The sequence below is a fragment of the Sciurus vulgaris genome (assembly GCF_902686455.1).
Source record: "Sciurus vulgaris genome assembly, chromosome: 12".
Classification (NCBI taxonomy): Eukaryota; Metazoa; Chordata; class Mammalia; order Rodentia; family Sciuridae; genus Sciurus; species Sciurus vulgaris.
The window spans coordinates 83,213,950-83,239,645 of record NC_136473.1 but is presented as its reverse complement, the minus strand read 5'-3'; the positions used below and the strand labels follow the sequence as shown (position 1 = coordinate 83,239,645).

The window sequence follows — 25,696 nt, the reverse complement described above, 5'->3', positions numbered from 1 at the left end:
ACCCAAAACAGAACTTTGCATGTGTCTTCCAAAATTCCATTTAAGAAGATGTGTCTCTCCAAACATTACCCTATGTACATGTATGATCACAGGAATGGTGTGACTCTATATCATGTACAACCAGAGAAATGAAAAATTGTACCCCATCTCTGTACAAAGAATCGAAATGCATTCTGCTGTCATGTGTAACTAAATAGAACAATTAAAAAAATTTTTTTAAAGAATTTTTCCAGGAAAAAAAAAAAAGAGATGTCCCTCTCACCTAAGATCCTGAGTCAAACAGAAACACCTACTTTGAATGTCATCTAAATGTGTATTGAGCACTTTCTCTCCCTCTGATGTAATCCCGAGCACTTTATATATACACACACTTTTCATTTACTTCTCATCACAAAAACTACTGGATTCCATCACTTTTGTCATTTTTACTTAGGAGGAATTCAAGACTTCAAGAGGGTAAGCATTATTTTGCATCCAAACAGGAGTCTGAGCAGAAAAAATAATCATGAGTTTTCTGATCACCAATCCCAGGCTCTCAGCCACCCTGCTGCGTGACCTTCATTCTTCCCATGATCTGGGAATATGTTTTCAAGCTCAGAAATTTTGCATGCACCACCCCAAACTGCAGGGTTTCCCAAGGAAACAATCAGAGCTCCACCAGTAGGTGGAGAGGGGCTGATGGACAACGCTATTCTACTGCCTGAACAAAGCCTTGGACATAGAGAGAAGAAGATCTGTTGCAAAAAGTATTCCAAAGTAGCTACAGGTGTAAATTATGCCTGGAGAAATACACGTCCCTTCTGGATTTCCACCTCAAATCTGAGAATAATCAATTTCAATAAAAATATTTTGAGCTGGGCAAGGTGGCACACGCCTGTAATCCCAGCTATTTGGCAGGACGAAGCAAGAGGATCACAAGTTCAAGGCCAACCTCAGCAATTTAGGCAGGCCATAAGCAACTTAGAGCCCATTTTAAAATAAAAAATTAAATGGACTAGGGCTGTAGCTCAGTGGTAAAAGTGTTCCTTAGTTCAATCCCCAGTAGTGCAAAAAGAAAAATAATAATCGTCACATTTTGAAATACACCATATATTTTTTTCAAAAAATTAGTTGAAGTAAGTAATACCTAATATAGTGTTAATGCACACAGAAGAAATCATGTTGGTTATGTGTACATAACAACAAAGCTTAAAGGAAAAGCAACATGCTTACCTGGCTCCGCCAATTAACACCAGGATTAACATTTGGTATGAACCAGCACCAGTTTTAAACTATCCTCCTGCCATGAGCAGATCTCCTCACCTCATGAGGCCATGTGAATACCTAACTAGGGACATTTCCAACATTCATCTGGATCACGAGTCATGGCCACAAGCCACTTATGACGCTGTCTCCCAGGGGTCACCCAGACCCCAAGCCACCCAAACCTGGCTGAGGTAAGTCTGCATTGGGCAGAGCTCAGGGCCAGCAGCCCAGCAGACATTGCAGAGGGGGATGGGTAGAGGCCTGTCTGTGTTCTCATTTCCTTTCAGGTGATGAGTTCCAACATTTCAAGTAAATTGAAGCGGGGCAAGGGTGGAAATGGAAGTATGACACAACCAGAGGTAAAAATAAGTGAAAAGAAAAAGATTCATACATTCTGTGACATGGCTGGGCACAGCAGAAGGATCACAAGTTCAAGGTCAGTCTGGGCAACTTAGAAAGACTCTGTCTTAAAAAATAAAAAGAACTGTACCTCAGTATTAAGTACCCCTGGGTTCAATCCCCAACATCAAAAAATTAAAAATTAAAAAAAAATCTGTGTGGGCGTGGTGGCACACTTCTGTAATCCCAGTGGCTCAGGAGGCTGAGACAGGAAGATTGCAAGTTCAAAGTCAGCCTCAGCAAAAGTGAGGTGCTAAGCAACTCAGTGAGACCCTGTCTCTAAGTAAAATACAAAATAGGGCTGGGGATGTGGCTTGGTGGTCAAGTGCCCCTGAGTTCATTCCCGGTACCCACCCCCACCCCCCAAAAAAAAATCTGTAACATGAACCTTTGGAAAATGACTGCTAATTCTTTCACATTATGTGTGATATTTCATGACAATAAATGTTCATATGTTGAGTTAAAAATTATATGTACACATACATACATAACCCATTTGCCTAGTTTAAAAGAGGATTCAATATTAATATTATTTAAAATCAATAAAGGTTTGAAAATGTCTATACCTATGTTTTAGTTAGTATAGATACAGATTCCCTTACATAACCAAAAGAATAAAACACATTTTAGCTGGGCACAGTGGCAAACACCTGTAAACCCAGCGACTTAGAAGGCTAAGGCAGGAGGATTACAAGTTCGAGGCCAGCCTCAGCATTTAGCAAGGCCCTGAGCAACTTAACAAGAGTCTGTCTCAAACTGAAAAATAAAAAGGATTGGGGATGTGGCTCAGTGGTTAAGTGCCCCTGGGTTCAATCCCTAGTACCAAAATAAATAAATAATACAAATAAAAAAGGCTGGGAATGTAGTTCGGTGATAAAACACCCCTGGGTTCAATCCTCAGTACAAAAAAAAAAAAAAAAAAAAATTGCATTTTAAAATTTAACACTGATATAGGTAATAGCATAACTTTATGTTCTCATTTACCCAGTGCCCTTACCTAGCTGAAATTTCAGAAAAAGTCCCTTCCCTCTTTATTAACTACACAATAAGTATCACACACCAATCCCTTTCTAATTAAGGCACAGTTTTGTGAGTCCTGGCCGGAGCTAGTAGGTGTCTCTATGATCTTACAAATACCATAGTTTTTTCCCCTTGAAAAACTTTTTCCTCCATAGGAGTTAAAACTTTAGCATCACTAACACTCCAACTTAACTGAGTGAATTGCATCATCATGTGTTCATTAAGGGGAGAGAGAGTCACTTTTCTGCTCATTCATCTTTGGGTCCTAGGCTAGGGCTACATTTATTTTAGCATTGCCCTTCACAAGCCCCAAGTTCTTCTATCTACAGAGTTTCAAAAGCCAAAGGAAAAGTCTTAAGTTTTCTAACATTCTGTCCTAAAATAAATTTAAAAAAAACTGTTTATCCAAGACTCAATCTTCTAAGTAACATACAAGGTATCCTAAGGTATAGGCAGGTGTTTTTAATCTTGACATTTGTTGCAAGAGGTGAAAAGCCACAATAAAAGAGAGAATAGTGGGTTTCAGTGTTAGGAATCCAGCGGCCCATGTTCTGCAAACCTCTTCAGACATGTGTGGAACTGGCAGGACATTGACCCTGATGAGACTGGGTAAAGTTTCCATACACAGAGAAATCTCAATGTGCCTCCTTTCAACATGCTAGGAGGAAAAAATGACTCATAATATTAAACAAAGATGATGTAATCCATTTTAATCCAATTCTGATTTTTTATCCCAATTTCAAAAAATATAAAGATGAGTTTATTTTAGAAACAGACCACTAAGTATTTTTAAAAAAATCTTAAATGTCATGTTCTCTAATTAGAACATCAGCTAGTGCACTCAAAACTTGATGTGGTTTTCCAATATTAAAATGATATTCTTCAAGAAGAGTTACTTTATAAAGCATAACACACTTCTCATCAAGCTCAACCATAAGAATTAAATTTTTCCCTAATTATATTGCCCATCGTCCTTCAAAGTTCTTCAAGTATTACTGAATGATTGTGGCAGGTATGGTGGCTGACTCTAAGAAAAAAACTAACAGTTGTTTGAGCTGTGAGCAGATCTAACTGCTGTTTTCATGCAACAGCATTTGAACGTTTTAAGAATGGCTGACCAGGGCTAGGATGTAGCTCCGGAGCAGAGCACATGCCCAGCATGTAGGAAGCCCTGAGTTCCATCCACTCTACTGCAAAAAAAGAAAAAGATAAAAGACTCAAACTATGGCCACTCAGATATGAGTACTTGAACACATTTTATAAAACATAGGTGACATGAACTTACTACTTTAAAGAAAACAACTGATGGCAGTGTGTGTGTGTGTGTGTGTGTGTGTGTGTGTGTGTGTTTTACTGGGGATTGAACTCAGGGGCCCTGTACCACTGAGCTACATCCCCAGCCCTTTCTATTTTTCGTTTTGAGGCATTGTCTCACTAAGTTGCCCAGGCTGGCCGTGAACTTGAGACCCTGCTGCCTCAGCCTCCTCAGTAGCTGATATTTCAAGTCTGCTCTCCTGGTGCTTTTATTGGATGATAAAAGTCAACCTTTTGGATCTTGGAAAAATTGTGTCTGCCACTGTGAGTTTGAGATCGTCCCAGTATTTGGGACTCTGATGAGATCAGTGGTGATATTAGTGAACAGAATTTTTAATTTTTTAAAAATATTTATTTAATTTATTTATTTAGGAACTGGGGATTGAACCCAGGAGGGTTTTTATCACTAAGGCACATTCTCCAGTCCTTTTTAATTTTTTATTTGGCAACCGGGTCTTGCTAAGTTGTTTTAGGCCCCACTAAGTTGCTGAGGTCCACTTTGAACTTGAGATCCTCCTGCCTTAGCCTCCTGAATCTCTGGAATTACAGGTGTGTCACTGTGCCTCGCAACTTTGTTTATTTTGTATGATGAAATGCATTGATCAACATTTGGAAACTGTAAAACTCAATAAACTTCTATCTTCCAAATTATTAATATATGCTGTTACAAAACCATGCACATGTAAAAGATGGATTTGAAGCACAAAATAGACCAACGAATTTTTAATTTTTTTTTTTTTTTTTACTTTTAGTTGTTGATAGACCTTTATTTTATTTATTTATATGTGGTGCTGAGAATCCAGCCCAGTGCCTCACACATGCCAGGCAAGCTCCCCACCACTGAGTCACAATCCCAGCCCACTAGGCCAATGAATTTTAATGTAACAAGGTAAAAGGGTTCATTGATATAATTTCAGATTCCATATTTCAAATAATCTTTAAAATGATACAACTTGTGGAATTTTGGTATAAAAAAAATCCCTGATTATCAGGAAAATCTATTATAATACTCCTCCCTTTCCAACTTCATATGTTATTTATACTAATACATAATAGGTTTGCTATTATTTTCTTTCCTTTCCTTTTTTTTTTTTTTTTCTTAATACCAGGGATAGAACCCAAGAGTGCTTAACCACTGAGTCACATCCCCAGCCCACTTTATATTTTTATTTTGATACAGGATCTCACTAAGTTGCTTAGGGCCTTGCTAAGTTGCTGAATCTGGTCTCAAACTTGAGAACCTCCTGCCTCAGCCTCCCAGGCCACTGGGATTAAAGACATGAGTCTTGGTGCCTATTGTTTTCAATAAGTAAAATAAAATATTTATAAGCAATAAATATTTTAAAATTCCTCAATTTTTTTCTATTTTTCTTTTTATCTGTTTTCTTCTCTCTCTCTCTCTCTCTCTTTCTCTCTCTCTCTCTCTCTCTCTCTCTCTCTCTCTCTCTCTCGGTATAAGGAATTGAATCCCAGGCATTGTACATACTAAGCACGTGCTCTACTACTGAATAATACCCCTAGTATTTTCAATTTTAATTTTCAACACAATAAACGAATAGATGTAATTCACATAAACAAATTTTTTGAGTCATAAGTAACTTTAAGAGATCAGTTACTTTTCACAGTTATATGTCCTATAACCTATGTAGGAGTTTATTTCTGGTAGTGTCATGTTATTGTTTGATTGTTCAAAGACTTTATAGCAAAGAAATGACAAGAACTACTGTAATCACATAATCTTTTTTATTTAAATACGTATTTAGCTGCCCAGCTAAGATACTTCCCTTCATACCCTCCCTTGCATCTAAGTGTGGTTGTGTATCTTAGTTCTGCCTGGTCATCTGTAAGCAAAGTGTTTACATGTTGCTTTGAGAAAGTGACTTTAAAAAAGAGCAGACCTCTCCTCCTCCTCCTTTCTGCTTCCTAATAGTGAAGAGAGAGAATACTAAAATGGAAGGTACCCAGGTCCCAAATATGGAATCATTTTCCATCCCTGAATTGCCTACCTCTGGGTGTTTTATGTTTGTTTGTTTGTTTTTGGAGCAAACAGTTTTTGGTACTAAGGATTGAACCCAGGGGCACTTTACCCCTGCACTGTATACCCAACCCTTTTTATTTTGAGATAGCATCTTGTTAAGTTGCTGAGGCTGGCCTTGAATTTACCATCCTCCTGCCTCAGCCTCCCAAATTGCTGAGATTACAGGCATGCACCACCATAGCATGCCCATCTTTGCACTTCTTTTGTAAAAGACAAATAAGCATCTTGTTTAGAACAGAATTGCTCTGGTTTTTCTATTATACGCAGTCAAATCTAATCCTTAAAATAATACAATTTTAAATGGAAAAAAAAAAAAAAGACTGCTGAAACATTTTGGTTTTTGCCAAATAGAATCTGTAACCATGGAGCATCAGACAGGGGATGTTGTTCCATTAGTAAAGTCAAAACAAACAAGAAAAATAACAAACTGCCCCACAACGTGCTCTGACAACCCAGATTTTAACTGGGCATGGTGGTGCACACATGTAATCCCAGCTATTCAGGAGACTGAGGCAAAAGCAATTCAAAGCCAGCCTGGGCAACATAGAGAGACCCTATCTTATAATAAAAAGGACTGGAGATGTATCCCAATGGCGCAGTGCCCCTGGGTTCAATCCCAGGTACTGGAAAAAAGAAAAAGAAAGTTTGTCTTGTATGAATGTTCACCAGCATTCATCTCAAAATATAAGTTTCAATTTATACTGGGATAAAAAAAAAATAGATTGCCCTTTTAACCAAATGATCTAGTTACAAACAAGCTAAGGTAAACACCTCACCTAATGAACAGGGATGATTTTTTAAAATGTTAACAAAACATAAATAAAATAAAATAGCCATAAGCAAGGAAATGCTACCTGTAGTGTTTCAAAGTGTTGATCATATTTGCGTCATCACTTAAAGAATTAATGTCTGCCAATGTTATCATCTAAAATGTATTTACAGAGGTCAGAAGAGCTATGCAAAGAAGCAATGACATCAAGAGGGTATGTCACAAGCCTAAGTTTAGTTAGTGGATTTAAGCCGGTTTGGAGTTTTATCCACTAAGTATGATCTTCTGACCCCTCAGTTTTACAACTTTCCACTCTCTGTGCTGCATATCACCTCTCCTCTTCTGAGTTAATCATTTCTTTGCCATTATCTGCCAAGAGTTCTTATCTCTTTTGCTGTCACTTTATAACAGGGTCCTCTTATCAACCTGCATAGAGTCATGTGATCAGTCAAAGCCTATCAAAAGTTTCCATTCTTCTGATTAGAAACCATCATGAAACTGGATACATGGTTTACAGCGGGTCACCAATGTTGGAAAAAGTACAGAGTCCAGGGAAAGACTTGCTTGTAACTTTCTGAATTCTGGATTTTTTTTTTTTCCTTTTTCTTAACTTTCACTAAGGGAATAAGTGCTACTGTAGTCTGATGTGTCCTTCCCAAGGTCACAAAATATGATAAACTGCACTTTTTCTTAGGCTCGATGATTTTTGCCTTAAGCCAAAGGACTGCCTATAATTTCACTAAAAATGTCTTCTAATTTGGATACTGGGGATTTACCAGAATCTCTAAAGCATGGACTTACACCTATTGGTAAGTAGGAAGCAGCTCTATTTATCATATAGTTGTTATTCTGCTACTACAAAACTACATGTAATTCAACTCATTGATGAATTTTGTACTTTTAAGTCTCCGTTTCTCCTCTTGTGTTTGTTAAATGCACATAAAATAAGCCCATGCATATATCACACATTTAACTTTCTTACAGTTCAATGAAAGCAAACATATTTCAATACATATTATTCATTACATCCATTGGTTTGGATTTTATTCTATTAGCCTAAAATGGCCAGAATATACAATTCATAATCTATCAATTCAACGCTTAACATATTCTGGTAATTTTTAATCAAACATAATAACTTCAAATTTCAACAATTTGAAACCAGTTAATCACACTGAGTGGCCATTGATCAAACTATTTTAACAGAGACCTGTCCAATATTTGTGAAGTTTCAAGTTACAGGGCACTAAGGTGTCATGTTCATTGTAGATACTATAAAAATATTTTAATCTTATTTTCCCAGCAAAGGAAACTCATGCAAGGAAACAATTAGAAGTTGAGTCAATGTTTTTTAAAATAATGAGCATGTCTTGCCTTTATAAACAAATAAGTACATAAGGCTTTTGGGAAGGCGGTGTTGCTGAGGTTTGAAGCCAAGGCCTTGTGCATGCTAGGCAAGCCCTCTACCATTGAGCTCATTCCCCAGCCCTTAAAGCTCTTTTTCATTTAAAAAAGAAAGAAAGAATGGAAAGTCACAAACTTGTGAATTTTACTGCAAGACTACATTCAGTTAAAGACCTTAGTAAAGGTCTAGAGGGAAGTGATTTCCAGTGGCCTGTGGTTATTAGTCTGATGGAAATCATGCCCTTCTTCCTTTCCTCTGGTTTCTGAAGGACCTGTGCCTTGTCTTGTAGTGCTTTCTTAGGCTTTCGGACTGGAATTTCCCTCCGAACTCCCAGGGGCCTGGCATGAGCTCTGAGTTCCAGCTCCGTTGGAACAAGAAGGAAAACCAAGGCTTGGGCTTTTCCTCTTTCCCCCGGGGTAGCCAGCTGACTCCACAGAATGCCGTGATTGCTTTATTTATGGGCCGACTACACCCTAAAGTATATCAATTGAGGAAATGTTTACCAAAAAACGTTCTGTACTTAACGAAAAAGAAACCCGGGGAAGGCGAGCAGAGTGCAACAGAGAACCGATTGCTCTGCAAATAGCAAAGAAAACGTGGCACAAGAAAGGAGTTGGGAAAGAAACCAAAATGATTTCAAATCTTTCTCTTCGGGCAAAACCACCGCAGTGCGCTGGCCCGGGATCTTTGCTGAACAGAACCGCGCTCAGCCTGAATCAGGTTGGGCGTCTCGGGTTCGCACCGAGAGCGCGCTGGAGCTGGAGAGGCGACGGCGCGCGCACACGGTGAAGCGCGCTGGGGCACTCGCGGCCGCGCGGTGTGATCCAGGCTACTGCCACACTCAGCTCCGGCTGGCAGCGGCTAACGAGATGAGAGCAAGGTCGCGGGACCACCCATGTGGATCCAGGGCCGTGTTCCCCAGGCCACAGGATGAATTAATTAAAGAAGACAAGGCAGCGAATGGAGGTGGTTTTGCACTCTTCTCTGCTACCGTGGGTGAACTCTGTTTTCACCGACCGCAGCAGCAATCACATCGCAAATGCAACCGTGGAACCGAGGCGGGTCCATCTGACTGTGGAGAACACCTTGCAAGTCTGAGATCAGCCCCGGCGCAGATGCCCTGGAACCGGTGGACTGCCAATCTAACCCCGGAGGGGCTGCTGGCAACTGAACCTCCAAAACAGTACGGAAGGAGGCGCTCGCCCGTCCCCAACAGGCTAACCCCAGCACTCCTAAACCTTCCCAGGCGCCAGATCCAGTCAATTCTCCGGTGCAAAGAAACATTTCTTTGGATCTTGATTGCAGTCACCCCGCCCGGCCACACTCCCTGGTCTTTCCCGGGTATTGCAGCCCCACGTGAGGTGCTCCCACTTGTAATATCTTAGTGACCTGAAGGTGGCTGCTGGGCCGAGACTCCATCTGTTAACTGAGTGACCCCCAAAAAGTGTTGAGATTCTTGCTCGAACAGAGCTGTCCAAAAGACTGCGGAGCTGTGGTGGAGTCCTCAGAGTGCTAACTGTTGTACTGAAGCAGCTGACCTGGTTCCTGAAGGACAGGTGTCTTTTGGGTCTTTTGACCCCCCAGGGCAGGCCCACTTTGAAGAATCCATGAATGCGGCTATAGGAGCTGAGGTTGCTGGGTAGCTCTGAGGTGGCAAACTGAGCCTGGCATAGATAGATATCAGTTAGGTTTTCCAACTCTACATTTAAGTCAGTTGTGTTGTTCTGGGAGATGTGCCTTCTTTGTTTAAAAAGTTGTTCCAAGAGGTCTTAACTGCATAGCATTCTGTCATGTAACCACAAAAACTGTGTATAGATGTCTGTGTTCATATAGAAACATAGAATTGAGACAAGCTTGTTCCTTCTGTTTACCTTCAAGACAATTGTCCAGACTGTTTATCACTACATCGTTCCCTTCAAAGCAATTGACTCAAGAATACTTATCTGGGCAGGATACCTGTGTGGTGGCACAGAGCTATAATCCCAGCTACTCTGGAGGCTGAAGCAGGAGGATCACAAGTTTCAGGCTAGCCTGGGCAACTTAGTAAGTCCCTGTCTTAAAAAATAAGAAGGGTAACAATGTAGCTCAGTGGTGGAATACCACTGGGTTTAATCCCCAGTACCAAAAAAGAAAACAACAACAAAAATCACTTGCCAGATTCTTAGTTTCTGGCCTTGGCTCCCCCACCACCTCAGTTCCCAAATGGCTATATTGTACTGAATGATATACTAACTTACTAGGCTTTTTGTACTTATCTATATCTACAAAACACCCCAAAACTCTGTGCATGTCTGTAATTTCAGCTACACAGGAGGCTTAGGCTGGAGCATCGCCAATTCAAAGCCAGCCTCGGCAATTTAGAGAGGCCCTAGTTAACTCAGCGAGACCCTGCCTCCAAATAAATTGTAAAAAAGGGTTGGGGTTGTGGCTCAGTGGTTAAGTGCCCTGGGTTCATTCTCTAAAGTAGAAAGAAAGAAAGAAAGAAAGAAAGAAAGAAAGAAAGAAAGAAAGAAAGAAAGAAAGAAAGAAAGAAAGAAAGGAAGGAAGGAAGGAAGGAAGGAAGGAAGGAAGGAAGGAAGGAAGGAAGGAAGGAAGGAAGGAAGGAAGGAAGAGAACGAACTGTGGATGCAGTTCAGTAATAGAGCACCCCTCAATTTAATTCCCAGTATGGGGGTCCAAATCTTTGTGGTAGGAAACATGTTCTAAAACAAGTTATTTAACCACCCACATGGTCATGCTTTGCACCAAATTTACTTAATTCTTCAAATTAAGTGCACTTATAGAATATTTTATCCACGTTCTACATAGTGTTGCACATTATCCACAGGAAGTTATGTCTGTATGGTTAAGGTGCCTAATATACAATACAAACACTATATCAAATCTGTGGTACAAGGTTTGCTCTCTGGTCCCCTTAACACTCTTGAAGTCTGACTTTATTTCAGCAATAACTTCTACCAAGCTCTTTGCTCATAAGAATCTCTGAAAGTAGACATCATTCAGTGGGAATGATGTCACCCTAACTTCTAACCAACTTTATTTGCAATGCAGTTTAGAGTGTCAGCTACTCAAGTTCAGTGATACTTGTAACTGAGGCTTAGGCTGCCATTTCCTTCCAGGAAGCTAAATTCTGGAGATTCTTTCCTTTCCTTTCCTGCCCCAGCCCATCTCCAAAACAGTGCTTCCCAGATTCCCCTTCACTGGCCTGGATTCACAAATGCTGACCAGAGTTACAGGATTTCTTTAAGACACCTTTTAATAAACCAAGAGAGATTTATGGAGAAAGCAAGAACATTCATGGTCATGCTTTTTTCCTTTACCTGACCCCTCCAACAGACACATTGTCAAGTGTTAACTTGGATTCAGACTTGAATTTGAGCTGAGCTACAGAAGGGCTCTGGAACACAGTCCCCGGTCAGGGCATGCAACTGACACCTCACTCACTCCCTAGATCCTCAACCTACCTCAGGATAGAGCTACTTCTTTGAGTTACCTTTCCTCTTCATTGTACTGGAACAAAAACTTCTGAGAAATTCAGTTGACTTCAAGGAACTTCAGGAATTGGGGGCTGGAGGGGTGGAGACCTGTGCTCTAGGGAGGCTCTTGGGAAGATCTGAGATGTGACCTGTGTGAGTTTAAGAGAGGAAGCCTTGAGAAACCATGTGGACTTAAATTGACCCTACAAATTGATAAAGATTGCTTCTTTTTTAGTGTTTTGGGAAGCCATTATATGTGCTTTTATGTGACTTTTAAACTCCCAGTAAGCTGAAAACAGATATCCATGAGCAGTTTGGTGAGCAGTTTTATTCTGGGGATAACATAATTGCTTCTAAGGACTATGTCAAGCCCTGCAAGATGATCAAATTGGCAAGCACTTCTCACTGGAATTATCAATTTTTAAGGTCCCAGGATAGTTCTCTTCTGAGTTGTTTTCCTTATGGAGAGATGAATTTGGGTGAAGTTAGGAGGAAAGAAGACAAAAGAGAGCAGATATTTATCAACAGACTGGTATGCTGGTTTTCTGGCACTGTCTCATTTAACTACAAAGTTTATTTTGTTAACCCCATTTATTTAACAAATTGAATCAGAAAGGTCATTTGCTTTGCTGAAGATAACTCAGATAATCAGGAGAGAGAACTTTAAATAGGATCCCAGAAATATGATTCTGAAAGCCATGTTCTTTCCCCTGGGTGGTATCTATGTATATGCTCTTGATCTAAAGGAATTATGATTCTAAATAATGTTGGTCAGACTTTCTTTAAGAAAGACGCTTGTAGATGACTCTTTATATTTCTTTTCATTCCATAATGGAAATCAGACTTGAGTCCCTGTAGAATTCAGAAGGGCAGGAAGGGGAGCGATATCAGGAGGGATGGGGGAGGGGGCAAAATGGAGACTAGTCTGGGCAGGTTGAGGCCAGAACAGGTGGGCAGGTGGGGTGGAAAGCATTTCTGGTTTCCTGGAGGTGTCTCTGAAGTTTGAATGAAGCTTAATTTGAGAATGTGTGGCAACTCACAAGGCTATCAATGTTCGGTGAGAAGGAACTGAGGAAATTCAGAACATCTGCTTGTTCATGGATATAAGGAGGACAGGGACATCCTCAATTCAGTGACTGCGTTTAGAGGAAACATACTGTTGTCCCAGGGGAGGAGGGGCTAAGGGAATGAGATAATTTAGACACCTTTTCTTATTTTAAGCAGTCCTGACAAATCCAACTGTGCCTCCCACAGTAAGGAATGCTGGTCCCACGCCTGGCGCTAACGTTTTTTAACAGTTAAGTGTTGGATTCCTTGCTCGAGTCTGCACGCCCTTCGTCTCTGTCCCCGCCCACCCCTCCCAAAGCTTCATTCCCTCCAGCAATCTCTATAGGATTCCAGAGAAAATCACTTGAGATCTGCCGCTGGCTCCTGGAATCACACATAAACTCAAAGGGGCGGGAGGATGAGTGATATTTTTCCGCAAGCCTTGTCGCATGCTGGCCACTATTTTTGATTCCAAAAGTTGTCCTCAGGTTGGAGAAGCCGACGTACTTTAAACTGCGCAACTTCTATAACGGTCCCGACCCCCAACACTTTCTCTAGTTTCGCTCCCGGTGCCTGAAAGTGACCATACCATTGTAAATCCGGCCTTTCCAAACCCATATCTTCTTTGCGGACTAAGACCTAAATTGTCGGATACGCATCTTTCTGCACAGCCCCCGCACTCTTTGATTTTAGGAATTTTAGGTCTTTCCCTAAGGAAGATCCATTCTTGCGCTGCAGGAATTCACAAACAGTGCAAGAAGTTACCCCTTCCCTCAAGAATCTTTCAGTATGGCCGGATATAGTTGAGTGGTTGCCTAGAATAGTGCTAAGGATTAAACTCCTCGTCCAGATTGATGCAGAGGTGGGGTAGCGGTAGGGTCATGGCGAGTGAAATTGCAAGTGTTCAACTACTTTCACTAAGTGCTTGGTACTCTGCTGGCGCCTGGATTGTCCTTTCAAACGTCACTCAACGTTCCAGTTGGTCTCCAAGAATGGTTGGGGTGCTTCCCGAGGATGCGGTCTCAGTTTTGAGCTACAGCTGGCTTATTCTCCACATCAGTTAGAGAGAGGAAGACATCGATTCGATTGGCCCACCTACCCGAGTTTATTTCTTCAGCCACATCCTTTCTCCAAACCAGACATCGCTTCGAAGGAAGATCTCCCACTTCAAAGGGCACTGACTTACCAAGGCAGGCGCCCTCGGACCCCTGGGTTGGGGCAACGTGCTCCAAAGAAAGCAAAGTGTAAAAGTTCTTCAGTGAAGTCATTTTTTATGCAAAGATCCTCAGATTCCGATAATCCAGGCCAAACCCTCCAAAAAACCCCTCCTTTCCTTCGGGGCAAGAATGGGATGTTGTTTGGGGGAGGAGATGGAGAAGCCTAGGTCATCCAAATCATTGTTTCAGCCTTCTTTTTCCTCCTCAGAAAAAACGAGGCATGATATATCAACATACTCCCAAAGTGACTGTAGCTCAATCTCCATTTGCCAACTACCCCTAACAGGTAGTTTTTTCCCCCCAAAGGTAGAATGTCTACACCGGCAGCAATTTTTACTTCCGGCACTAGAGACTGTCGACGATGTCTTGGTTATTTTAACATACGCAATAGAAAGGAATTTTTTTCCCACGAGGTACGACCTGTCACTTATTAGGTGTTTTTTCAAAGCTTTGGCAGTCCGATGCTCTTTGGTAATTCATACAGGTATACTGAAACTTAATGTGTTTCTTTTTAAAACAAAGCGCGCTGGGTGACGGCGGGTGGAGCCTAGGCGGGTGGGCGTATGGCCCAGCCCCCTGAGCCCAGAGGAGAACTCTGGAGTTTTTGCTGCATTTAATTCCTAATGAAAGGCAAAAGCGGCTTCTGATGGGCTTTTCAGGTAGGAGGGGCGGAAAAATTAGGCAGAGACCGAGCTTCAGTATGAAGACTGATAAACTCGCTTCACTTTTCCCTTGGGCTATCACCGCCCGGTGTTGAAGACCTTTTGGGAAAAAAAAAGAAAAAAGGAAAAAACTAGGTTCCTTCCGGGGGCTGCAAAGCAGATGCCTGGGACGAGAAAGGTAATTGCTCTGGTTTCTTAAAAACACCAGAAAGTAGGAATGGAGGAGGAAACGTTAGAAATGGTTGACAGGGATAAAAGTTTGCAAGTTTCTTGCGAGGTTGGGTGGGTCACACGAGTCTTCATCTACCCAGGCGCGCGGGAAAGTTGTCTGCTATTCTTTGCCATGCCCAGAAAACTTGAACCGTGCAAGAAAATCTTGACATTTTATCTCACCGCCGCCTGCAGGGGTTAAGCACGCAGGGCGGACCCACACTTCTCAGGTCAGGTCAAGGTCGGGTTCTTCCAGACGCGAGCTCTGAACCGCGGCGGAAAGGTAGAGGCGGGGAGGTGAGCCGGCAGTAGCATCCTCGCGGGTGGGGAGTGCGAAACCTCTTCAGCTCCAGCCAGCTGGGTGAATGGGGCGCGCACGGCCCCGCAACGCCAAGCCTGGATAAAATATGCCAGGACTGCGCTTCTCGGGCTCATCAAGGCTGCGGGAGCCTCCCTGAGCCATCATCCTTTGTAATTGCAACCGTCAATCAACACTTTAAGACAAAGTCAGACCCGAGAAGGGTGAGCCCTGGAGACTAGTCTCGTTGGAAAGGAGGAGGTGTGGGGGAGGTGGAGGGAAAAAAGAGAAGTTTGCCAGAAGTTGGCAAAGGGAGTGTAGAGAAGAAATTAAGAACGCGTGCGGTAGCTAAAGCTGGAGGCATCTCCTCAGGCCTCCAGGGTTCGGGTCTCTGGTCTCCGGCACCGGTTCAGTTACCCACAGGAGTAAGACCCGTTGAATCCCTAAGTGTGCTTCCTTTAAGTGGCAGAGTGGCATTTGTTAAATATGTCCCTGGCGGAGGATGGGACGAGTCTACCCGCCGCGGTTGGTGTATGTAGGGAATCTGTACAGACCGCTGCTGTCATCAGCATTTAGCCCACACGGGTCCTGTACTACCCACTTCCATCTCAACTGCCCCCCTCCCCGCGGCCGCTGATCTTTCCCACTTCACACTGCGGCCTTAGGAACCTAGAACCACCCCAAGAACACTGTGGTAGACACCGCGAATCGGACTCCTCCTCGCACAGCTCTCCTTTAGAAAGAGTAATCTTGGAGACGCTAGACCCAAACAAGGTCGCAGAGCGAGCGGGTCCCCGGCTTCATGGGGGTCCCCTGCCCAACGGAATTGAAGGGTCCAGGGACCAGAATGAGTGTTCGGAAGGAGCAAGGGTGTATTTGGAGGTGGGTAAAGAAGTTGGCTGGGAAGCCAGGTTCCGCCGCCCCTCCCTTCGCATCTGCCCCAAGGTTGGAGACCCCGCCGCTCGCCTAAACTCCTCATTGAGGAGCGATCGGGGAAAGGTGAGTGTGACCCTGGATCTCTGAAAACCAACTCCAGTAGATTCCCCTCCTGGAACACCGCAGAACGGGATTTTGATCCCCTTGATTCCAGGGGATCTCGAATAGCGCTGACCCTAGGGAGCTTTTCCCACCTTGAAGGTGGAGGCCTGGAATGCCCAGGGCTGTGGGGCTTTCGTACTGGGAGTTTTCTTGGTTCTTAGAAAAGACAGTTTTCTCTCGGCTTGAAACCTCCAGCTCTTTCGGTGCCCCTTTGGTTGGCTTCTACCTACGCAGAAGGGTCTGCCTGGAATAGACCTTCAAAATGGGGAGAAAAATCCTGGACCTTTCCTGTGTGATACGGCTAAATTGTTAAAGGTCGGATTTCTTTTAATCCTCATCTTCAACCCCTATTCTCTGGCACCTCCCTCCCATTTTGTGAGAATTTTTGTTTCTTGGAAAGTCTACCTGTAGGAAGATAATCAATGTCAGTTGGCTTTGACACCACCTCAATCTTTGGGGGATGTGGTGTGAAAGTAGACTGGACTGGGTAGGGAATTAGTTAATATGGCCTAAGGAAGTCCTTTCTGACCTTGAAGCTGGTGCTATGATATGACCACAAACTTGCTTCACTGGATCAGCAGCAGCCTCAAGTAATGGCAGGGTGTCTTGCTCGCTACAATCTACCGGGTCCTATTGACCCTATTTCAACATCTTTCCACTCTCTTAACCTCCTTCTCCAGCTCTGCCAAGCAGAGGACTTTCCATCCCACACCCAAGGCTGGAAGCTCCCATTTACCAGCAGGAGTCTGGAGTCCTGCTTTCTTGCCAGGTTTATGTTTGGGAAGGTGTTGGATAAATGTCCACATAAGCTCTTTGAATTGCAGTGGGAGGAGGTTGTTCTTAAGACTTTGAAATAAACTGATTTTCCAAGTTCACCTGAACTCCAAGCAAAGCTGGGCAAGCAATAGTTTGACTCCTGAGACTCAGTCCCTTTCTGAACTATGTAAGAATATGTATTCTTAATTCACAGTGATGTCTTGACACTGTTACTTGATACTATCATGAAAATCTTATGCTTCTTAAGGGTCACACTTTTTGGCAACTTTAGCCCATGCTCCCATACAAACTAATGGGCAAGCCTCCCTGAGTTTAAGTGTTTCCATGAAACCTAAAGATGTTAGTAAAGCTGAAATTTAAACAACTTAAGATTCTGAATGTATATTGAAAAGCAAAGTGGCAAACCAGTTCAGAAAGTTATAAGTATCTGAATTGCCTGAAATGCCGTGAATGGGGGATGAACAATTCGCTTCATATAAAGTGTAAATTGTGCATTGCAATGATTTGGAATAATTTTAAATTCATCCAATATTAAATGGGGCAGTTTGTGTGATCCTTGTGCCATTTAAATAGAATAAATTCAGATCTTTTGAGATTCAAATTCACCCCCTTGTGGGTGGACTCTGATAATTACCCAGTTGCACAGCAGACCCTGAATATGAGGCTTTTCGAATTCAGTCAGGAGGCTGGAAGGAATGTTTTTCATCTCGTTGGGATGAGATCTGAAAACTTTGAAGATGTGGCTGGGCTGGTGGCCGAAGAGCTTGCATAACAGATGGTTCTTTAAAACTTTTTTTAAAATGCTGAGCCTCTGGGCCTCATGTGGATCAGTCCCAGCAAAGAGACGCTAGAATGAAAAGGGAGAGCCAGGAGTGATCTTTGCATTCTATATGGAAACGCTAAAGCTAGGAAGTCTGTCACGGATAGTCTTGGTCTGAGTGGAGGACCGTTTATAAGTGTGGAAGGGACTAGAGAGCAGAGTGGGAAAAGAGAAGTAACTGCCCCTTCCTCTCATTTCCTCAAGAAGTGAAATCCCTGGGTCCTGGGTGATCCCTCAGTAAGCCCGGACTCTCGGGCTTTCCAGGGCTAGGGGGATCCATGGTGTGGTCTCTCCACTAACCGAGTGTGGTGGGGAATTGAAGCCGGGAGACCGACTCCGCATTTGAGAAGGAAGGTCTGGTGAGTTGCAACATGCCTTTTCTCCTTTAGGTGTTTTAAATGGGTGTTTAACTTCTCTGCTTTTCACTCGCCATACAAGCCAAGGCACGCACCTACACACACCCACACCCACACCCACACACAGACACACACTTCATCCCTTCTCCTCGCTTCCCCTCAGCTCGCGGAAATCGCCTCCCAGGTTTCTGATCCATCGCTTCGGCGCTCAGACAGAGGTCGCTTCTCACTAGCTGTGAGACCCAGCGGCATTTACATCCCCCCGCCCCAGGCCAGGGTGGGGTGGGAGTGGGCTAAGGCGGGGTGAAGAGGTTGGGGCAGGCGAAAGGACTGGAGCATCCTCATTGGCTGGCGGTTGGTGTCCGACCTGAGTCCGGAACCCGCGTCCCCATTCACTGTCTTCACCCCTCATCCCAACCCAATCCCCCACCCCCCACCTCTGCCACCCGGGCCCTACTTACCTCCCTGCTCCTCGCCTGTCCCCTTTCCTTCCCAGCACCGTCACCCTCGGGGCTGGAAGGGGCTGCTCTCCGAAACGCGAGAGAAGTCAACGAGGCAGGAGAGGGAGGCTGGAACTTCAAACTCCGCACTTGTGATAGTGAGCGAGGGGGAGGCAGAAAGAGATAGGGGGAAGGGGCGGAGAGGCGAGGAGAGCAGAGAGGAGGGGAGAGAAGTGAGGCGAGAGAAAGGGAGAGAGAGAGACCCCTGCTGATCCTGAGCCAGAGGGCGGGTGGAGGGAGGGGAAGGAGTCGCCCAAGCCGTCCGGGAGCAGCGGCAGCGGCTCCGTGGCGGCGGCAGTAGCAGCCCCGCGGCCGCCTCCGCTGCCCGCAGGGAGCTCGGCGGCTCACGGATCCTTGCCCCGGGCAGCTGCTCCCTTGCCGAGCCGAGTCGAGCCGAGCCAGCGCACCGGACGCCGTCTTCTCTTGGTTTCGTAACCCTGACCTCCTCGCCGCTCCGGGGCGGCTCCGGGGCTGCGAGATAGGACGGGGCTCAGAGGTCCTGCCCGGCAGCTCGGGAGGAGGCGGAGGCACGCTCCAGCGAGCGGGTGGGTGAGCGGGCACCCTGGTAGCCCCTTCCCTCTTTCCGCCGGAGTTGAATCTGTGCTGCCCGTGTCCAGGTGCTGGGCTTCCGGACCGACACCGACTCCCCATTCCCGCCCTCGGTCGCCTTGTCATGCTGCCCAAAGTGGAGACGGAAGCCCTGGGACTGGCTCGATCGCATGGGGAACAGGGGCAGATGCCGGAAAACATGCAAGGTAAGGAGGCGCCGCGTAGCGCCAGGGCTCGGGCGGCTTCTCCACCCTCAGGCTAGCCTTGCGGGCTTCAGCCTTCCGCCCGGCGCCGGCACTGGAGCAGCGGGGCTAGGGACTCGCAGCCAGCTACAGGCTGCGGGGCGGCGCGCGGGCGTCAGGCCCCCTCCTCAGGTGCAGACATAAAAGTTTATGGCTCTTGAACAATGCAGACAGAGCTTTTCCAAGCAATGTCCAATTGGCCGCTTCTAATTAAGAAAAGAGTATTCGAGCTCTATGGCAACTCGACCGGGGGGCAGCTTGAGGCTGAAGGAAGGTACTTTATAATAATAAGATCGTTCTGAGAAACGTTATGTGTTATTGGACGTTCGAGAAGATTCTTGGTATTGCGGTGTACTTCGATAATCCATATGGAGGGAGAAGACTGCAGAGAGAGAATGCGATCGCAGAAAGGCTGCGTGAGCGGTGTATGTGAGCACCCCCCTCCCCAAAGCCCAGGCTAACCCCAGAGGCATGGGTTTGGACAACTTCAAAACTGTTGGCAGAACTTAAGAAAATCAAAGTTACCCCAACCTCATCCCCTGGTAGGGTAGTACCGCGTTGAGTGGGGCGGGGAGTTGAGGTTAGCTTATTGCCCCTTCTTCCATTCAAGAGCTGGGAATATAGAAATCCCATTTGTTTTTCCAGCTCTTGATTGCTAACAACAATCACAGAAAAAAGCAAATCTCAATGGATATATTTTCTCCACATTCCAAAATAGCAGCTTTAGATCTGGCTTGCATTAAGCCCTTCAGAAGTTTATAGCATTTGTTCTGGGCCAGGGAGGGAACAATGCTAGGAAAAGTCATCGGTGTTCTTCCATCCTCGCCCCTTCCAGCGCGCAGGATATGCGGGCCGGCGGCCTGTGATCCCAGAACGCTTCCTGCCATCCCCTTGCGCGAACTTGAAAGGGCCGGGGAGGTGTTGAGAACAGAGTTCAGGGCTGGTGTACTCTGCCGTGCGGGATAGGCAATTTGCCCCGGGCACTCAGGCCGGGAAACCTGATGTCGCCCCATTGCGGAGGGGAAAAGGGATGGCAGGAGGGCGTGCAACGTGCTGGTGGGGTCATTTATTCCCTCGGTGAACCTGGGGTCTCTGCAAGTCTTCAGTTAGGGCTGCAAGTCCACTGGGACTGAAACCCGGGAGACTGCGTTTGGCTGCAGCGAGAACCCGGTTGGCCCAAAGAGGCGTTTCTTCCCGGCACCTTGGGATTCCACCAGTGTGGCTTGGGGGAAGCAACGCTGGAAGCTGGACAGGGGCCCTTCAGCCGCCAGCCCTGCAGAGGGTCTACACTTTCGGTCGCCTGCTGAGAACGGCCGAATTCTTGGGTCGGAAAGGAAAGTTGCTGCTTCCAGTTCCGGCGCGGATGATTCCGAGGGAGTCGGAGAAAGCAGCTCCGGGAGACACTGGAGCAAGGAGTGGGGCGGGACGACGGCTTATTTGTAAGGGAAAGGAGAGAAATGCCAAGGTTACATTTTCTCCATGATCTCCATGACACCACTTACTGTCCTCAATCAGTTAAGCTTGTCCTTGTGCCCAGGGGTCAGGAGATTCAGCCCGCCGCCTGCTCAGCCCTGTGTTCAAAAGCAGCGTGGGAAGTTCTTGGGCACGACTTTTTCTGGGACTCGTGGCCTGTGTGTCGGGTGGTGCGGAAGGGTCTCTGATCTCATTCCCATACGTCCTACGGTTCCAGCCCGGGTCACATCCGTAGTCCGACCTGTTGGAGAGTCCAGAGAGAGGATCTGCTACCGGGTTCTCTGCGCAGCGCTTCCAACTTCGCAGGAACTTCTCCGCGCGCCTCTCTGAGGCCACAGCTTTCCAAGACCCTGCGGTCCTCTCTTCTTTCTTCAGGCTGAGACTCGGGAAAGTGTGGGATTTCCTTGCCCGGTGCATTCGGTCCTCCCAGTGCCTTCTTGAGTTTTACTAGGGTACCTGAAGGATGCCTCGGCCTCGCACTATGACTTCTGTTTCCCCACCCGAATCTTCTGATTTTCCGAGAGTATCCCAACCCCAGGCCACGATCTTTTTGGTGTTGGATTCCATTGGTGAGCCCAGTCTCTCTGAAAGTGGCTGCTTCTCTGAGCCCCTTACGTATGAAGTAAGAATGTACTTTGTTGGGGAGAGAGGAGGTAGAAAAGAACACACTTGGTAAACTACACTTTTTTCCCGTCCCTACAACATGCTTTGAGACTGTAGTCACCAGTTTGGGGTGTGCCGTAAACGTTTAGGTTATAAACAAACTTAAACTCTCAGGTCACCAAACCCTAGGGACTCCCTCCGGGCTGGGATTCAGACCAGCATTGCTCGGTGCGCTCAGCATCCCTTATTTCCCTGTCAGGGGGCCAGAAATGCTGCCTTTACTGGAGCCTCTTTCCCTGGGACTATCCCAAACTCTGATTTAAGCCCCAGCTCAGGATACTGTCTTGGGAAGAGCTTCTCTACAGGTCTGCGATCGGCCCTCAGCCGCAAAGTGCTGTAGTGACCCCCGCCCCTAGTCCAAAAACACCAACCCTATCGCCCTTTGAGACCTTCAAAAGCCGGAGAGAAAAAAAGAACTTTATTTTTAAAAGAATAAGTCATCGCAGGAGGCCCCTATGGTGATTAATGTGGCCGGGTACTTTGGCTATGGAGTAGAGGCGATTTCTCTCTTTCCTGCTTTGTAAACAAATCAGAGGAAACTTCTGCCTGGCCGTGGGCAGCCCCCCCGCCCTGCCCCCGCAATGCCACTGATTAACTTAAAACAAACTTGCCTTGATGTTTGTGCGCCATTGGGTAGCAGAAGGTTGAGCAAGGGGTGAGAGCGAGTGCCCAGGAAAGTGCGGGCGGTGGCGGGTCTGTGCAGACCTGCCCCTTGCTCTACGTGCCCGCCCACCTGCGCTCAGGGACTTGACCCGCGCAAATGCGGAGTCTCAGGTCGGGATAGAATCAGTCACTTCCTGAGGTCTCCTAGCCGTGGTCCTTCGTGCGCCTAGTTTATCTTTTGATGCGAAGACACCTTGGCTGGTTAGCGTCCCCAGCAAGGCGTTTATCCGATCCCGGCAGTGAGCCTCCTGTCGCCACGGCCTGATTTCTCTTTAACAGGGAGATTTTGAGGTGTTTGTATTTTGATGATGATCGGAAACGTGAGGTTCATTACAGGGCTTCGGTACTTTGCGACGAAACAAATCCTGTGTGTTTCTTTTCCTCACCTGATTTTTCCCTCGTCCGATGTCCTCTCTTCTTCTTCCTTCTTTTATATTCACAGGATATTTTCAAACGTGAGGAGAATATTCAGAAGTGAAGTAAAGTCAATACAGAACTGAGTATTAATCCAACAGATTAATCTAACAGATCCGAACATTGGGAGCTGCAGGCTGTTGTTAAAGTGGGGCTGCTCCCGAGAAGGGTACTGGGGCTTCAGTTTTGTATGTGGAACAACGTTTGTAAATTGGTGTTACTATCCTTACAAGCGAGGTAGACCTGCAGGAAACTACTTCAAGAGTGGGAGAGTAAAGTATGTGCTTGTTTCTCTCTCTTAGGTACAGGTGACATTTTGGAACTTAACTTTGCAAAGATTTAAAAGAAATTCTAGGTAGTTGCTTTATGCGATTCATGTTTCCATTCTGATCTGTTGTTTTGCAGAGTAATGATCAACAATGGTCACTTTAAAATGTTAACAAAAGAAGTTGGAATTACTTTTAAACTTAAAAATATGAAGTGCATCTTCATTGATGCCTAAAGATATTTTACTTGCACTGTGCAAAAAAAAAAATAATTCTTCAGTATTACCTGGGTAAAAATTATTTTTATTTTATATCTTACCTGGTGATGTTTGCCCACCAATCACCAAAATGCTTCTCCTTGCAGGATTAAAACCTATGTGATAAATTAATTGGATATGTGTGTACATTTCTCTTCTTGTTTCAGTGTCTCAATTTAAAATGGTGAATTACTCCTATGATGAAGATCTTGAAGAGCTTTGTCCTGTGTGTGGAGATAAAGTGTCTGGGTACCATTATGGGCTTCTCACCTGCGAGAGTTGCAAGGTTTGCTCACAAGTTGCTACCTAAAAAATACAATGCTCAAAACTAAAATAAACCATTGGATTACTTTTTAAAGTTAAATTCAGGCTGTTTTTTTTTTTTTTTTTTTTTTTTTTCTCAAAAATGAGACAGATAAGTCTTAGGGGGATGATTCTTAGAAATATGTGTCTGATTTAGTTCAAAAAGGCAAAGAAATTTATGCTGTTTAGAAAACTTTGCCAGTCTCATGGCCTTAAAATATTTTATTGGAGTAAAGTGATGTAGCTGTAGAAAGGTTTCCATTTCTAACAGTCCTAAATATTGATTTTGCTTGACTTATATATATTTAAAGCATCGTTGTTCTTGAAAGGGAACATGACAAAGTATTTCCCAAATACATTTTAACTTCGGACTATTCTGTGCTACAAATCTGAGTATTTTTTATCCACAGCTATAAAAGTCTAAATTCCCATTGCATGATGTTATCCTGGTTTATTTCAAAAATCATTTTTAATATTTTTTTTAAATTTATACCTTTGAGAGCAAGAAACCAGATTTTAGTTTCTAATAATTTCATAAATGTATCATGTGACCTATTTAAATGCAAGAAATTTGAATATGCAAAATGTACTCTTGTTCCTAATAATGTCAATGATTCCTTAAGAATGTATGTCAGTCTTTCTAATATAGTTCTAATAAATTCAATATTCCCTATTTTTTCAACATTTTTTTCTATTAGAAAACTCAGTACAATTACTTAAACCATTGCCGGGAAAATTCCTTCATTTACTATAACAAAGTAAGCTGTTTCCCTTGATAGCTAGTAAGAAAAACAAGAAAGCTATTTTAGTAAAGTGGTTGTTCTATTATAAAGCTACAAATTTTATTCTTGATTAATTCTTTTGAGAGAAATATAAGGAAAACATGAACTGTTTTCTCCAATTCAGTTCTGTGACATACTTCTATTTTTCCATTAGTTTCATCTTTTTCCTAAATACAGTGCTCATGCTTGAATGTATTCCAGTGAAATTATGAGCATTTTCCCTTTTTAAATCTCTTTAAATCCTTTGCTTTTAACTATCCACTGTTGACATTTGAAAAAGATCTGAGGTGTTTAGCTAGTCAGTTTTTCCACTGGCATTTTGCAATGGTTTATAAATGAAATTGTATCAGACTACTTGAAAACAATGCAAATCTCCATGAGAACCTCTGTCTGGAGCATGAAGGTTAATAGGAAAACAGATTTTTTTAAAAAATCACTGGTCAATATAGAATGCATTTTTTTCTGACTGTTGGGATGAAATGATGTGGAAGCCAAATCTCCCCAAGGTTTGACGTAATTCTGCAGGAATATAACTCTGCGGCCAGATAAATCACTATGGCCTGGCACTGTTTTGGAGGGTTGATCTTGCTGAAATGTAAAATAAACCACAGAATCACATCAGGGCTCAAACGGTACAATGAGAGGATTTAATGGTGATTTCCTTAAAATGAAACAATGGAAGAGACGGGTATTAGATTTATAATACGTCTCACTATTTTCTCTGTCTTATAGGGATTTTTTAAGCGAACAGTCCAAAATAATAAAAGGTACACATGTATAGAAAACCAGAACTGCCAAATTGACAAAACACAGAGAAAACGTTGTCCTTACTGTCGATTTCAAAAATGTCTAAGTGTTGGAATGAAGCTAGAAGGTAAGATTCTTCTAAAGACTACTGCCTGTTAAAAGTCTCCAAGGACATGGACTTTAAAACAAGATTGTACTTATACCATGGTAACATTATTTTTCCAGTCCACTGGCCATAAAGTAAGATCTCTTTATGTTTTATCTGCAGAGTAGTCTTAAGTTTCATTTAAACGTGGTGACATCTATGAGGAAAAGAATTTAAGTATCAAAGTTGTCCCCTTCCATTTAGTTTGGGAAGATCAAAAGCCAGGTTAATTGATAACAAGGCAAAAGGGATTCATCTGAAAACAAATAAAATTAATTTGCCAAAATATGAAAAATAAAATATCCTTTAAGTTTTCAAATCAGGATGTCCTGGTAAAAGTTTGATTTCAATTTTTTTTTTAATAAGTGTGCTTGTCATAATTGTCCCTGTTAATTTCATGGTTCTTGAGCCTTGAATTGTAAAAAGGAATTTCTCAGACAGAATTTCTTTTCTTTCTTTTTTTCTTTTCTTTTTTTTTTTTTTTTGTATCAGGGATTCAACCTGGGGCACTTAACCAATAAGCCACATTCCTAGCCCTTTTTATTTTTTATTTTGAGACAGGGTCTCACTAAGTTGCTTAGTGCCTTGCTAAGTTGCTGAG

The 25,696-nt window shown here is 43.9% G+C and overlaps 1 protein-coding gene across 5 annotated transcripts in view; it reads left to right on the top strand.

Annotated features, from left to right (window-relative positions):
- Positions 1–7,282: 7,282 nt before the first annotated feature.
- NR5A2 (nuclear receptor subfamily 5 group A member 2) overlaps positions 7,283–25,696 on the top strand; it is a 134,651-nt gene continuing 116,237 nt past the window's right edge. The window contains exons 1-4 of one of the 5 annotated variants that reach the window (XM_079106043.1): positions 7,283–7,594; positions 19,209–19,346; positions 23,286–23,404; positions 24,936–25,077. In XM_079106043.1, coding sequence (XP_078962169.1) covers positions 7,531–7,594; positions 19,209–19,346; positions 23,286–23,404; positions 24,936–25,077 — 463 coding nt within the window. In that variant the 5' untranslated portion in view covers positions 7,283–7,530. Of the gene's footprint in view, positions 7,595–16,771; positions 18,446–18,560; positions 18,690–19,208; positions 19,347–22,141; positions 23,152–23,285; positions 23,405–24,935; positions 25,078–25,696 lie in introns of those variants that run through there. The other 4 variants (XM_079106045.1, XM_079106044.1, XM_079106046.1 and 1 more) reach the window with 4 other exon arrangements.